The sequence below is a fragment of the Osmerus mordax genome, chromosome 2, assembly GCF_038355195.1.
Source record: "Osmerus mordax isolate fOsmMor3 chromosome 2, fOsmMor3.pri, whole genome shotgun sequence".
Taxonomy (NCBI): Eukaryota; Metazoa; Chordata; class Actinopteri; order Osmeriformes; family Osmeridae; genus Osmerus; species Osmerus mordax.
In genome coordinates, this window is record NC_090051.1 from 16,289,880 (window position 1) to 16,305,429 (window position 15,550).

At 42.8% G+C, this 15,550-nt stretch overlaps 1 protein-coding gene across 1 annotated transcript in view; it reads right to left on the reverse strand.

Annotated features, from left to right (window-relative positions):
* Positions 1–15,550, reverse strand: part of lrp1bb (low density lipoprotein receptor-related protein 1Bb) — a 149,121-nt gene that overhangs the window by 42,796 nt on the left and 90,775 nt on the right. Inside the window, exons 34-48 of the mRNA XM_067261105.1 lie at positions 12,832–12,972; positions 12,593–12,718; positions 12,187–12,318; positions 10,721–10,855; positions 10,313–10,442; positions 9,690–9,816; positions 9,409–9,560; positions 8,910–9,034; positions 8,257–8,628; positions 6,171–6,360; positions 4,473–4,677; positions 2,010–2,202; positions 765–890; positions 267–395; positions 64–183 (exon numbers count right to left, since the gene is read on the reverse strand). Of these exons, the coding sequence (XP_067117206.1) occupies positions 64–183; positions 267–395; positions 765–890; positions 2,010–2,202; positions 4,473–4,677; positions 6,171–6,360; positions 8,257–8,628; positions 8,910–9,034; positions 9,409–9,560; positions 9,690–9,816; positions 10,313–10,442; positions 10,721–10,855; positions 12,187–12,318; positions 12,593–12,718; positions 12,832–12,972 (2,403 nt within the window). The remainder of the gene's footprint in view (positions 1–63; positions 184–266; positions 396–764; positions 891–2,009; positions 2,203–4,472; positions 4,678–6,170; positions 6,361–8,256; positions 8,629–8,909; positions 9,035–9,408; positions 9,561–9,689; positions 9,817–10,312; positions 10,443–10,720; positions 10,856–12,186; positions 12,319–12,592; positions 12,719–12,831; positions 12,973–15,550) is intronic.

The window sequence follows — 15,550 nt, forward strand, 5'->3', positions numbered from 1 at the left end:
GCCTGAGCTGGTCGGGAAGGGCGTCCACTCTCAGGCGGAGAGAACGCTGGGAGAAACACTCACTGTTACATAAAGCCTCGTCAGAGCTATCCCCACAGTCATCAATCCCATCACAGAAGCGACTGTTGGCCACACAGCGCTGGTTGTAGCAGGCCCTAAAGCCCCGTCTGCACTGCCTGTTATCTGGAAGAATGGTGTAAGTAGTTAGCCGTGTATTAGCACTGCACAAAACTCAACAACGGAGCAAGATACGATGCATTTCTTACCACAGTATTGCATCTTTTCATCGGACTTGTCCTTGCAGTGGGCTATTCCATCACACGTGAGCTGGTAGCTAATACACTCGCCGTTCCCACATTCAAACTCAGTGTGGATGTTGCAGGAAGAATTCTCTGCTGCAAGAGAAGAGCTTTGTAGCTTTAACCAGGGATATGCTTAATCCCATAGCATCACACCCGGTTTGAGCCAGCCTCAAGGTTTTAGTATAGCTGTCGATGCAACTATTGCAACCATACTACCTTGAAACTACAGCCTTGGACAACACAGCTCTACTGAACAATAAAGGGTTAAGTCACATGTTAGCAAACAATGCTGCTATGCACTACGATTGACAGAAGCACCAAGCATTGTCAGTCTAGCTGGTTAAATGGCTTTACGGATAATAAGATGGCATTATAAATATTTGTTTTGTGTAATGTTTGTTTTGAGAACTGTGTGTGTGTCGTCTGTGTGGGGGGATAAGGACTTAAAAACATCTGACTTACACACACATCTGTTATCATCCAATAGCACACGCTCTCCTCTGCAATTACAGTTGACTCTTCCTTCCGGGGTCAGTAGGCAGATGTCACCACATCCTCCATTTAGCACTCGGCATGGAGACAACTCGCCTGCAATACACCACAACCAGCGAGGAATGTTACAGACACTCAGTCTCCCCGACTTGAATGGCTGAAGTCAAATGAATGGTTTGTTTATTGAAAAAGCCACCAGTGCCGCCTCCTGTATTGAAAACCAAACTTAATTAGTCCTGAGGCGGGGAGGTACAAGGAGGTATTGCTTTCTCTTTCCCGATAAAGAGTGGGGTGGAGAGGGAGACTCACAGAGAAAGGGAAGGGGGAAGTACAAACGGGTAGCATTTGCAGGAGAGATATGTGACAAATGAGCCATTCATTCTCTACCTCCTCTTCCCTACCCACCAGCCCCTGGCTTTTCATTCATGCATCAGCGACTGAGTGAGGGATGACTCAGCAGGGCTCTGGAAAAGCTCCTGAAGCACGCAGGTCGGCCTCTCATCTGGCTACACTGGGAGAGACGATGAGAGCTACAGAAGGCTTTAATGAGGATGAGGAAACATCATCATAATAACAGCCGTGACTCAAAATTGGAACAGGGTGATTTATCATTGCAGGTTGTTAATGTTTGTCAGATCCAGAGGCCAATGTTTGGAATTTGAGACCATTTGCAGTGGTGAAAAAATCTCTCTCAACAGGCAACAGACAAGTCTTAGCCTTTGGGACGCTCTTAAGCCCATTTCCCATCGTCCTACTTTAAACATAGGCGACACTTCAGAGACCTGCTCCCCCACTGAAGGAAATCTTTTATTAATTACATCCCTTGCTTAAGTTTCTTTCCCAGCTTAATGTGACCTTCTTAATTTATCATCCCTGCTGCTTCTCTCATCAAAAGGAGGAATCGTGGATGAAGATAAATCAGCTGTGGCCTGTGGCAAAGAGTAGCTTTGAAGTGACCAATGTTCACTCAGACACCATTGGAAAGCTGCACATGTGACCCAAAAGAGCACAGATCTGAGAAAGACAAATTGATTGGCTCAATTTGTCGCGCATTGCTCAAAGATTTGTACGATACTTTCAATTTGTCCATGCACTCTCCTCTCTCCTGCTCTCTCTCTCATGCATACACTTGACGTGAAAACACACACACAGATATACAGTATGACAGCCCAGGTGTCTTTGAAGCAAGTCCATTCCAGGGAGAATACTACTCACAGCTGTTTGTGTCGTTGGCAATGGCGACGATTCCCATGGGCTGGTGGGGGATGTCTGCTCGCAGTACCTTGGTGTCTCCTCCTGTGTACTTGTTAGAACGCAGAACCGCCCGTCGGGCCCAGTCCGACCAGAAGATAAAGTCTCCGTAGATAGCAAGGCCAAAGAAGGTTCCAGGGCCGGACTTTACAATGACCTACAGAGTTGAGGAGTGCATGATCAACAATAGATATGATGTGTGTGTGTGTGCGGATATGACAAAAAGGTGATAGGGATGTAAACTGCTCAAGGGTGAATGCTTATCTTTGACAACATGTTAAAACTTAGAAACTTAGAACGGGCCAGTAAAAGTGTCAAATGACCTTGAAACAAGGACGTAGAGGAAAACCACCAATGCTAACGAATGCTTCTGGAGTCACTAAATGACTGTTTAACCCAGATGTGGAGGGTGTAAATGACAGTGTCATGGAGAGGGAGGCAGGAATACATCAGATGACGCCTTCTGGGATTGTCAGGGCTGGAGCCATCAGGGCCTCCTGCAGCTCTGTAGTTTCAGCTATTAGTGGGACATGCGTGTAACCATGATCACATTAGCCCTGCCGCCAAACAGGGATTAATAGGACAGGTGTTGATTAAAGGAGCCTGGTGTGTGCATGAAACAACTGGACATCAGGAGAGAGAAAGAGCGAGAGAGATAGAGAGAGCAAGACTGAGAGAGGAGAGACCGTGTGACAGAAAATGAGAGACAGAGGAAAAAAAAAGAGAGAGAGGGAGAAAGAGAGAGAGAGCGCCAGATGGGTTTTGACGGAACATATTGACAGGAAATTAGATTAGGAGGACGTTGGTTGTGAACGCAGGGACTAATTATCGTTCCAAATCTCAGAAAGTCTACTTCCATGCATACTTGAAGTAAATAGAGAAGCACTTATAAGCAGGCATAAATGAGGGTTTAAAAACTTGATGATTCATAATGTGCTAAATATGTTTGGATTCCAAAACTCACATCTCCGAGTGTCATGTCTTAATAAAACCCCTGCCGATGCATCAAAAGCGATTCCTCTTTACATTACATAGAACACGTCCGTGAGTGCTGCCCTAACAGACGTCTCAAAACGTATTCACTGGCCTCACACTAAACATCCTTATGCGGCACTCAATTATGATTCTGTCTCTTCACACTTAAAAGGGTCTTCTTTCCAGTGCTAAATGTGTTGACATCCTCCCTCAACACACTCTCCGTGGAACTCTCTTGAGTTCCGACTTCATTAATGACGGAGTTCTCAATGTCTGACACGGGAGAACGCCGTGAGCCGGGAGAGAGGGCCTTGGAGCCCCCTGCCTCCTCCCTGTCAGACGAGATGTCATTGGGCTCCCTGTCAGGCTGTAATGACACCCCCACAGTGGAGGAGCTTGGCCCTGTGTGTGTGTGTGTTCACACCACACCCACCCATATACACACACACACCCATACTCACAGCCAGCCATGCACACGCACACACACCAACACACACGGCAGGAAGCCCCCCTTCACACCACCACACAGAGTGGCTCGCGGCTTTCTTTCTGTTGATAATCCGTTACCTCTGTTTAATTTTCACATTTTAATTGGGACGGTGACGGGCTGGCCCCCGCGATAGGGCTCCGTGCGAGGCTTCATTAGCAGTACTACGCTGTGGTGGGGGCACGCAAGGACTTGCAGGGCGAGACTTTTGAGCCTTGTGACCTCGCTTGGCAAACGTATGGGTAACTAATTGAGATGGGGCAAGTTGGTGAGTCGAAAAGGTTGTGTCAAGTGCAAATTGAAATCCATAGAAATGGGGAGCCGGGGTGTCATGTAATCCCGTACATGCAGGGGATACAGAGCGATACGTATCCAGGGAGGATTATCAGGAGGAGATTTATTATGCATGCAACCTCTTCCCCCGAATAAAATGAGACCCTCGATGAGATCCTTAACTTCAGAAGGAAAATGACTTTTATGATAAAGTAAACCACCGTCTGTGGTATGTTATATGAGAACATAGTGATAGATATTTTACAGGATATCCACTGGTTCGTCATCTCATCACGGATGAGATGATATGTGAGTTGGAGAAAATGAGTTAATTAGAGACACGATGGGTCGTATCAGTCGAGGATTCTTGAACAACATCGATCCCATTGTGTAACATTTTAGATCCAGGTAATTACAATCAGCATTGAATAATAGGTAATAAGGCCTTACTAAGTTATTAAATTGTATGAACACATTTTAATGTTACTATGTAACATGCAACTAAGGCTTCATTATCTACCAACCCTTATCCAATTGTACAACTGTAACCCTAACCATTCCTAATATAATTAAAATGTATACAGTCTTATTAACACATATTAATGTACTTCGGGTCCTTCCGCACAATAAATGCAAAATTTAAAAAAGTGTATGAATGTACTGTAGATCACTGATGACACTATGATACTCACATATCTGTGGGAGCCATCGTAATCACACCTCTCAATCTTCCCCAAGCTCCCATCTGAGAAATAGATCTTCTCAGCCTTGTGGTCAATGGTCAGTCCATTTGGGGTCAAGATGTCTGTGCTTACAATCACCTTTATGTTTTTCCCTGCCAGGTTAGATCTCATAATACTGGGCCTCTGCTCATTCCAGTTGGTCCAAAACATCAGGCTGAAATATTCAAACCACATCGAAAACCCACCGTTAACCCCACAGATAAACTTAAAAAGCTATAGGACACATCAGCAAAAATACAGCGAACGTCATGCTTCACTGTATCTTTTATCTTAAGCTGTATAAGCAATTTTCTCCTACAGGACAAACCGATGTATCACCAGATCTCTATACCATGCCCATTTCCCTACAGATGTCTTTACACCCTATCAGTGAGGTGTACAGAACAAATATGTGTTCTCTAGAATTGAATCATGGCCCCTATGATGGCTAATATGGGACTGTGATTGTAACTTGTCAAGCCCCTCTATCGCAGGGGAAACAAACACTAATGGGAGACAAGGAATTATTCATTGCTGTTCCAAATGGCCCGAGGTCTATGTGGTCATGTTACTCTGTTATCTACTGCTCCCATAGCTCATGTGGCTTTCATGACCTGTCATCTGCTCTCCCTGTTGTCTGGGTGTCATCGAGCCTGAGTTCCATCTCTGATGAGGTGCTACCGTTTCGCCGCTGCCCGCTCTCCTTTTTTATCAAACTGATTAGCATTAGGCCTGTTGGCTGTAAGATCGAATGTCAATCCATATTTCTTTCATATTGTTACTGAGAATGTTGAGAGATGATTATAAGGGCAGGGGGAGCAAATAAATAAGAGCTGTTTCTGTGTAAGTGGATGTACAGAATGCACAAATTACATTTCAAGTGTATGATTAAGACAGAGAGAAATTGGAGACAACTGGAGAAATTCTGGGACTAACCCCTTGAAATACCTGGTATTGCTTTAAAATAAAATAAAATAAATCAAGATTGTCTATGCATTTACATGTAAGGAGGATTCCATTTTATAACCCTTCATGGTGACAGACATAAGTCCTATTTTATCACCTCCTGTCTGCTAAATGACTAAATGTAAATAAGAAATAAACGCCAGCACTGGGAATATCAAATACCAAATCACCATACTAGTTTAATTTTGTTAGTGAACTATGAGCAAGTGCTCTCTGCATTTCAAGACAATGAAGTCTCCTTGTTGACATAAACAAGTAATTACCATGAAACCAAAGTGTCTTTTTCCATGCTAATACTGAACAGCATAACAGGAACATTGTCACTTTGTTGTGAAATGCCACCAGAGGCATTTTTCTTGTTAAGATTGGTACTCTCTTCAAAAGAGTATAAAGCCAATTAGGAATATCCCATTGTGAGGTATTGGGGTGCAATGTTCTCTGCAGTGTAAATATCTCAATATAACTCTAATCTAAAATCAACAGCATTCTGAATAAACAGTATTACTGTAGATTAAGCCAAATGTGACTTTACATTCCCTTGTAAATATAATTTAATGTCTTGTTCCCTTCTTTTTCTTAAATAGCCAGCTGACGGAAATCTGTGACATGCAAGAAACATGGCAAATCATTTAAATTGTTTAGCTTCTAAATACTGACATCAACCAATGAAATAATGGGATAGTGAGCAAATCAGACACTAACTTCTGGCACTCGTCCAGGGCGAGGACGTGAGGGTGGTCGTCCTCAGACAGGGTAACCACGGCCTCCCGGCTAAGGGCACCAGGGCGGTCCTGGTCTACAGTCTGCCTGCTGATGCTGGAGGTGGTTGAGCTGGTCCAGTACAGTGTGTCCCAGGCACGGTGGTATGCAAGACCCTCCACAGAACCCACATCTGACGGAACAGAAACCAAGATCCACTTTAGTCCAACGAACAACAGGTCGACTATATCTGTCTACTGGAAAGCTCATTCAGCATTCATTTTCTTTCTTATCAACACGTGTTTTTCCTGTTTTTCATTTATGTAGAAAGTTATGACCACCACTAAATTATGGTCACGCTTTAGACTGCCATACAATTGCCAGCCTTCAGTGAATTTTGCACCTAATTAGTCTTAATGATCAACATGCGGTCAAAAAGGTAGATAGCTGAATTTGGTGCTAAACACCATAAACCTTACACAAGAATACTTTAGGCATTATCTTGAGTCAGCCAATTGCTAATTAATTGTTCATAATAAAAGGCGTCTGACAGCTTGGTTTTTCCAGAAATCTTTGGTGAGGCCAGGGAGTAATTACTGGAGGACGAGGAGTTTAATTAGGGAAATATGGATGATTAACATCTTCACCCTTCGTCAATGACAGGGCACAGAAACTAACTTCGTGGGGAGGTGGAAAAGGGGAGTGTTGGCTTTCATCTAGAAGCTGCCAAAGGGGAAACAACTTCAAAGATGAAAGCAAGGGTTCAGCTCACAGAGCTGGAAATAAGCAGGTGACCCAGCCTGTGGTTGATTATGTAAAAGCATTACTGTAGAGACAACAGTGACTGGTATCATGACCAGAAAAATGCACTTTCATAAGGTTGGTAACCTTTTCCTAAAAAAGTAATGAATACATTATTTAACTGATCATCATCAGCAAAGTGTGTAACACATTACAACAGTGATACATACTGTATGTAAACTCACAGGACTCCACATGAAAATCCCAACAAATTATTATTTTCTTTCTTGTGATATTTCCAGTTTCCTGGAGGATAATGGTTCCTGGTCTCTGGTAATGGAGGGCACTTTCCCTGCTTTAAGTTTAGCCAACACAAGGATATGGAAGGGTGGTTAGATCAGTAGGACCCTGCTGTTCTCTCAGTATGCGAGAGAGAGAGTGGGGGTTGGATTTGAGCTCTCGTCTCAAAGGAGAGACTTAGAATACAGCAGAAGATGCTTACAGAGTGGAACAGAGGCTTTCTCTTCTCATCTGCCTCCACTCATCCCTATCAAGGCAGGATTGACTAGGCTAGTGAAAGGAAAGAAAATGTCTTCTCTCTCTGCAATATGTATTGACTTTCACTCTTAAATTTACCACCCAGAAAATATCCATAATTCCACATGCTGTGGTTATTTAGTTAGATCAATCTATTTCACAGCATGCTCCAAATTCTGTTTTAAACATGCACAAATATCCATACATTTAGTATGTTGTATTATGAAATTATGCAGAGGACATTCCCTGCCATGCTCCACCTCTGAATTCAAACAAATGTCTCTTGGCCGAAATGGTCAGTGTATCACTTTTTCAAACCACTTATTTTAGTTTGGGTCTAAATGTGGTGAAAATGTGAGTGGGGTAATTTTATCCATCAATAATACGAGCAGGAGTCTAACCATCCCTTTTGACAGTTAAATTGGTCCCATTTAGTGAAGAAAAATGGAAGTGGCCATTAGCCCTAAAACGTTCCAACTTGATGCATTGAAGCCATACAATGTATCAAGAGCTATGGCACTTTACCTTTCCATTCAAATAGTCGTCTCACAAATGGCTGTTAAGAAGCAAAAAGGGTGGCTTCTGCTAAATCGCATAGATAGGCCATTGCCTTTGCAAAACAAGTGGCATCAATATTCAAGGTATATAAAACGTGAATGAAATGACAGAAAGGAATAAAGGTAAAATCACGAAGAGCAAGAGAAAAGAACACAGAGTACAGAACATGGATCCTCCTTTCAGTTCCTCACTCCATTCAGATGCTTACGTACAGGTACAGGTAACGAGTGGCATCCATTTTAACCGCACTTACTCTCTGCTACGATATATCTTCCAGTCCAGTCGTCATTTATCATTTGGATATTCCCAAAGTGTATGTCGCTGAAGAAAATGCGGTTTGTCCCTGCAGTCTTCTGACGGTAGTCAAATGTCAGGGCAATGATGTTCTTAAAAAAGGCGGGCCTCTCAAAGGGCTGCACAGGCGAGTTGAGGTCGTTCTCGTCGAAGAGGTGGATGCTCTTCAGGATAGTCCTCTCGGAGTAGAGCAGGTACCCGTCATATCGCTTGCAGGCAAAGCCGTCCTCAGCCAGGTGGCCGTGGGCACAAGAACAGGTCCTACGCCCACTGCCTAGGTGAAAGCACAGCTGCTGGCATCCCCCATTACCTCTGGCACATGGATTGGTACCTGTTTCACAAGAGACACATACATCACTTTTTGACCGAGATCATTATCGGTGTCATCTGCGCGACCGACTTCCCATTGCTAGTGACGCAGGAGTGATGCAGACATTCTTGCTTTATAACAGTTACAATTACATTAAAAAGGAATGGCAATGCTTGGATCAATTCCGCCTCCCAATGGATACTGAGGTTTTCGGTAGATTTTGAACGGAAAAAGAAAAAAACGAAATGCAGTTATGATGATGGTGGGGAGAATCAATAAGACCATTAAGTTGAAACCTCAACCTTTCTCCCGGCCTCGATTAAACACTGTCACATCCTTCAGGTTGACCCCCAGGCCACTGCGCATGGTCACAGCATCTGTGGCGTCACTCTTAGATCCCCGGCGGATGGACCCGTTGGAATGAGCCCTGACACGCCCGAAGGGGAAAGGCAAGAAATGTAGAGAGGACACGTAAGTGTGTATTCCCGTACAAGTTACGCCAAGATAGTCCTTCTAGTCTTGCACGTTTGAAAGCCATCGACTGATAGTCTTATTTTATTACACACACACACACAAAAAAAGAGTCTGAACACTGAACAACTTGAGGTGAAAGATCGTCCCTTGGTAATGGCAATGAGGAGTCATTGTGGCATTTGCATAAATAGGGAGATGACCTCATCAGGGGGAAATACTCCTTCATGATTTCCATTGGGAACCTTAAGCCGAGGGTTAACTCTGGGTTAGTACTGCGGATTTCATGGGGCCAGTGGCTTGTGTGCATTTAAGGTAATAATAAATTACCTGTCAGACCAGTATATGTAAGCCCCGAACACAGCCACTGAGAACAGGTCTACGTTGGCCGCTGACAGTACAATCTCCCGACTCTCACCGGTCTCAAGGTTGATCCTCTCTATCTTGTCTGTGCGAGCATCACACCAGTATAATCTGTTTTCCTGGAAAGTAATTTGAAAATGCACAGCACCGGGTTATCCTCTTATGACGGCCCATATTTTTCACAAAGGAAAAATTAGGTGGGGACATATGGAAAGTGGACCAGAGGAACAGTTAAGTATCATTTGCACCTCATAGTCTATGGAGATGCCATTTGGCCAAGCAATCCCAGAATTCACCAGTGTGACCTGGTCAGAGCCGTCGAGACGGGCCCGGCCTATACAAGGGTTTTGACCCCACTCTGTCCAGAACAGGTATCTGGACAAGGGAAAAGGGCAGAAGTACATACACATTCAGCTACTGCAACAAGTCATAATCAAAATCTGAACATCTGAAAATAATGTATGATTCAAAAGAAAGGCCATATTTCCATAAACCTGGTCTAACGTTAAAGTTACATCTGCAGTAAATAATATAGAAGTATTGTGGGAACCACAACCATGTGCACCATCAGTGCAAGACATTATATCCTGCGCCTTTAAATTGACATGTTAAGTGTCCGCAAATAATTGACACTTCCTGTAGAATGTGTTCCATGTGTGGTCCTGGTGACCTTCATGGCATTAACTACCTTCCACCTATTACATGATTTCTTTAGGTTAGACACACCAGGATGCCATTGATTTTCCATATTGTGACATGTGTAGGAGGGAGCTTAATAATTTCACCCACCAACTCACAAGCTAGCCTTTCTAATTTGTTGTCTAGTATCTGCTCGTTATACTGAAGCTACAAAATTGCTGTCTCTTCATACCCTTTCTGTGGATGGACGGCAATGGCTCTGGGTTGATCAAGACCTTCAGATATTACCACAGAACGATACGCGCCACTCAGACGGGAGATCTCAATCAGATTAAAGCCGTGGTCTGTCCAGTAAAGGTTACCTGTGATTAGAAGCCAAGGATCTGTTACAATCAGTCTTAAATTGAGCAGAGGTACTCACCATCAGCAAACATTGATTCACAACATGAAACATTGAAAGAAAAAGCACATACAAAGACATGTCTCAGAGAGGGGCATTTCATATATATATATTTCTGCATATTTCCAAATTGGAAACAACTGAGATTTTGGACGTTAGTAGGCTCAAATTGTTCACACATTATAAAACCGTACAAAAAGTGGTATTTTTTTGTTACTGTTCACAGCATGCCATACTGACCAGCTATCCAGTCAACTGCGATGCCCTCAACCCTGCTGATACCAGTCGTGATAATGTCTTCCCTCCAGATCTGGTCTCTCTTGGCACGGGAGATCCTGTTCAGACCCATGTCTGTCCAGTACACTGTGTCATTTCCTGTGGTAATATGCAATTGTAAAGTTGTTTACGCAAAACATCGTTCTCAAAATGTCATGATATTTTCAGATTACAGCTTTATTTGAAGTCATAAAATTCGAAGTGATTCATTGTCATTCTAGCCATGTGCAAACCCCATCAGCATCTGCCTGTCAGTGGTACGCACAGGTTGTTAGGAGGTGAGACGGTGTTATATGTTTATTTGCACCTTCCTGTTTATACTGACTTCACACTACGTTAATACTTTGCTTGAATATGACAGAATCCAGCTGGAAGGCTTTCATCTTTTTTACGCTCCAACAACCTGCGTTGTAATGATATGCAAATGAAATGCGTGAGCTATCAGCTTTTGCTGGCTGAGCTGCGTATTTGCATGTTCACCTGAGCCGAGCACACTGAAGGAGGTGGGCAATCCGAGCCCCACACCAAAACCCAGCCACCTTCTAATTTTAGCTCACGTTTAGGCTCTTTCCTCATTTCCCAGAATGCAGTCACACATCGAGATTGATGTTGACCCTCCAGGTCTCAGAGGCATTTCGGGCACTTTGTGAGGAATCTTAGGTAGTATGGCAGTGATGTGCACCGTTTATGGATTTCCGTAGCTGGTCCTACAGTTTACAGCTTCCTTCACTTGTTCGGTAACACCTCCTCTGACTGTGGGAGTGAGAAGCCTAGCAGGATAGACTGTACCTCAAACGTGTTGGATGCAAGGAAGAGTTATATGCAACACGTACAAGTGCATGTTTGATTACTGTATATGTGTGAAGTAGACATCATGTATGGGTAGATGTGTGCATTAGTGGTAGATGTGTGCATTAGTGGAGGTGTGTGAATGTGTGTGTGTGTGTGTGCAGGACACACAGCTTCCCTTTCCTTCATACGTGTTGTTTACATAGGCCGCACAGCACATGAAGAGCAAGTAGTTCATAGTATTTTAAAACATTTGTCACTGTAATAAATCAAAAAGAAAATCCCTTTGATTTATGCATTTAGTGGAAAACATGGCAAAGACCACACCACTGAGTTTATGCATTACAATGCATATAACTTCAATTGATGCAATATCTGGGGAAATACTTGTGTCAGGTCTGGTTGTGAGGGTGGGGGAGAAACCGCTGCTGTTACTGTGGCTTGCCTAATGTGATCTTCTTTTTGTTTCATCTCAGCACCTCTCGACGACACCACTAACAATTTTTCAAGAAGGTCACAAAACCAACAACCGTATAGGCCTGCTCCTCTCCCCCCTCTCTCTTTCTCACTCCCTCTTTCTCTCTCATACACACACATATATACTATACTGTATATAATACACACACACAAATGTTTGTTACCTGCATGGAAGTCAACACCCACAGCAAACAGGGTCCCTGTGATGGGCATGAGAGTCTCCATGTTGTCATTGGGGTCTAAGGCAATTCCTCTGATTCCTTCATGGATGGAGTACATCAGAAAGGACTCAACGCCTACAGAGAGAGAGAGAGAGAGAGAGAGAGAGAGAGAGAGAGAGAGAGAGAGAGAGAGAGAGAGAGAGAGAGAGAGAGAATAATAAGACATTTTCAAACCAACAGTGTGAAGTGCAAGCAGTTACTTCTTAGGACACTCAATGCCAATGGTCCATATCGCTTCAGTTTTCTATTATATTAATGTAATTTTCTTCTGGTTTTTGAAATGCGGGGAGTTCCAAACAGAGACAGTAAGGAGAGCTTCCTTGTTTGCATGGAGGATGGCTATTCTTACCCTCACAGGACATGCGGTCAGAGCGCAGGTTGTAGCCCACAGTGCAGGAGCAGCTACGAGTGTTCTCAGATGTGGGGAAGCAAAGCTGAGAACATCCTCCATTGTTTGTCTGACATGGGTTCCTTCCTGAATGCCAAGTAGTGAGATCAAGAGACTGAGTGTGAGCCTGTGCGTTGGTCTAGGTGTCCGTGCGTGTGTTTTTATACGTGCGTATTAGTATGTCACGAGTGTACGCCTACCTTTTTGGCCTTCCCTGTCGAATACCTTCATGTGCACCACTCCGCTGGTCTTGTTCCTCAGAACCACAGGGTTCCGTCCGTCTCTCTTGGTAACCGTCCCAAGCTGGGCTGATTCATCATCTGCCCACCATAGTTTACCACCTGAGACAAGACAAACCAAACCATTCTCATTTGAATCTCGACTCAAAACTCAAAAGTAAATGCATGAATACAAAATGTTGTGAAAGGATACTTGTGGTAATTGCAAATATAAGGAATACATATAAGAAGGGTGAATCCATAAAGACAAATGAGGAAATGTGGGGTTCAACATATTTTCTTAACATTTGGGAAATGGGAATAGGAAACTAAAGACAATAAATGTACAAGGTGTACACTATTACCAAAATGTGGAAATGGATACATAGAAAAATAGTGATCATACACACAGCAGAGGAGGGATAAACGTACATATTTGGACGTTGTTGATTTATAGTGCTAAAAGCATGGATGGAAAGACTGATGAACAACTGAGCAGTAAACTGGTTGATAAAATGACAAGCATGCACTGGTTGCCATTTAATGCGTAGAAAGTACAATAGATACCTAAATACAGAGCGCTAAACACAAATATATTACCAGGTTAAACGTCCTTGTATAGAAGCAGACTAAATAATCAAATAATTCTGGTTGGATGCTGTAACCCTTGCATGAAGCAAAATTGGATTTGCAGGATTGGACGAGTTATCGTTGACCCCATAATACATTATTGTGGTGTAAGCCTCTAAACACAGGTACTCATGAAGTGAAGTATGATCTGCCATACTGAGAGGCCCATTGAATGGTGTCGCTCTGCTGTCGTTTTACCCAGGTTCAGCAGAGCCAGTCGGGTAAGGCTAATGGAGAGTCTGCTCTCATGTCTCTCATTGAGAAATGGAACAACCCTGTAGAATTCAGCAATACTAAACGTGGTGATACAGCATGGAACCCCATATCTGAAAATGTCACCCCACGGGACAGGGTTTTTTTTTCTGTTCGAACACACACCAGAGAACATCTGACTTCACTAAACTCTCTGCATGCACAGGAAAAAAACCTTTGGAAAAATGGATGTATTCACATCTGAAACTGTTGAACAATGAACATACAGTACTGAGTAGAATGGATGTTCTGAAGAGCATGGGGATTTTTTTATGTGTTTTAAATACTGATCAGGACCTTGGCGAGGAAGGCTTCTGCCCATCTTGCTCTCCACAGTAGTATAAAATGTACTCAGTGGAGAGTAGTTCATGGCATTGTTAGTCTGCACATAAAACAGACAGATACTGTATGGATGATGGAATTTTCTGAAGTTCACATAGACAAATAGACACATCTTTGGAATAATATTACTGTTTACATTAACAATTTGATTTGTATTCGATTTACTGTTATGGATTTTTGTTGTTTGTTAATTGTTTGTTCTGTTCTATTCACACAGTACAATTATTTTACACAGTGTCTGAATCATGTAATATATTCACCAGAAGAGGTGCATGATTCATGACTATGAATGTAATCTTATTTAAAACAGTGTCCAGAAAACAAACAAAGAAACATCTAATCCAGAGTGCTAATCACAAAAATAGAAAATGAAAATGAGTTAACAGGAAACATACGGTTACTGTTTTACAATCGTTTCTTTAAAAAAAGAGCATGAAGGAGTGAAGTGCCGGCCGTGTCATTGCTCTAGCCCTAGGCTCGAAGCCAGCATTCAAAGGAAGGTAAAACTCAATTTGTGAAATCAGCCCAATTGCTGTGAACGAGTCTGACAGCCTACATGGTGTTTGCCAAACATCTGACCCTCCAGATCAGCTGGTCCAGATTAGCTTTGCTCCCTATGTTAATTAAATGCCATGGGACCACTGGGTAGCAGTGATTTCCTGGTTGATGCTCATCATATTCCGTTTTCATCCTCAACCACGGGTTTGATTCCTAGCTGGCAGTGTACTGATGAATCCGCCGCACTTTTCCAGCAGGCCTCAGCCTTTAAAGCAATCCAATTATGACTCAGTTTCAGGAGCAGAATAGATGACCCTTGGGCCACTGACACTGAATTTATGGCCTCAATTCACTGTTGGACTGTCTGTATGATCATCCAGATATGCAGGAGAGTGGGAAAGAGGACAAATAAGACATTTGATTTCTCATGTACAAATCCCATCTTCATTGATTAAAATGATTGCGATAGTTGAGATAGTTGTGATACTTCAACTTGCCACTCATTAACGTTCAACCAATGTTCATGACTGGGTGCCATGCAGGAATGAAATAACATACATAAATGGGAATATACTTATGTCCAACTTTGTCAACATTGTCTAAGAAATATTGTGGATGGCAAATGTCATTTTAGTTGAAATCTTACAAAACAGGGTGTGAGGTCATGTTGCCAGAACAGATGGTTATTTGTTAGATCTACTCCTTTTTTAATTTGAAGGACAACTGCAATAAGCAATACAGGCCTTATAAACATACGTGCTTCATTAATAAAAACCAGGCAGAAAAAAGGGCTTCATACTGTAGGAAGGGGCTGTTGATTAATCAGTGTTCAATAACTTTAATTGACTACATCCCAAAAGAGCAAGACTCTGTCAAAATCCCAGCGAACCATCTAAATACAAGTGCAGTTAAAATGATCTACCAAGCTATTCCCTACTGAAACAAATGCTTTTATTAGGCTCTTTAGGGCTCTTTATTA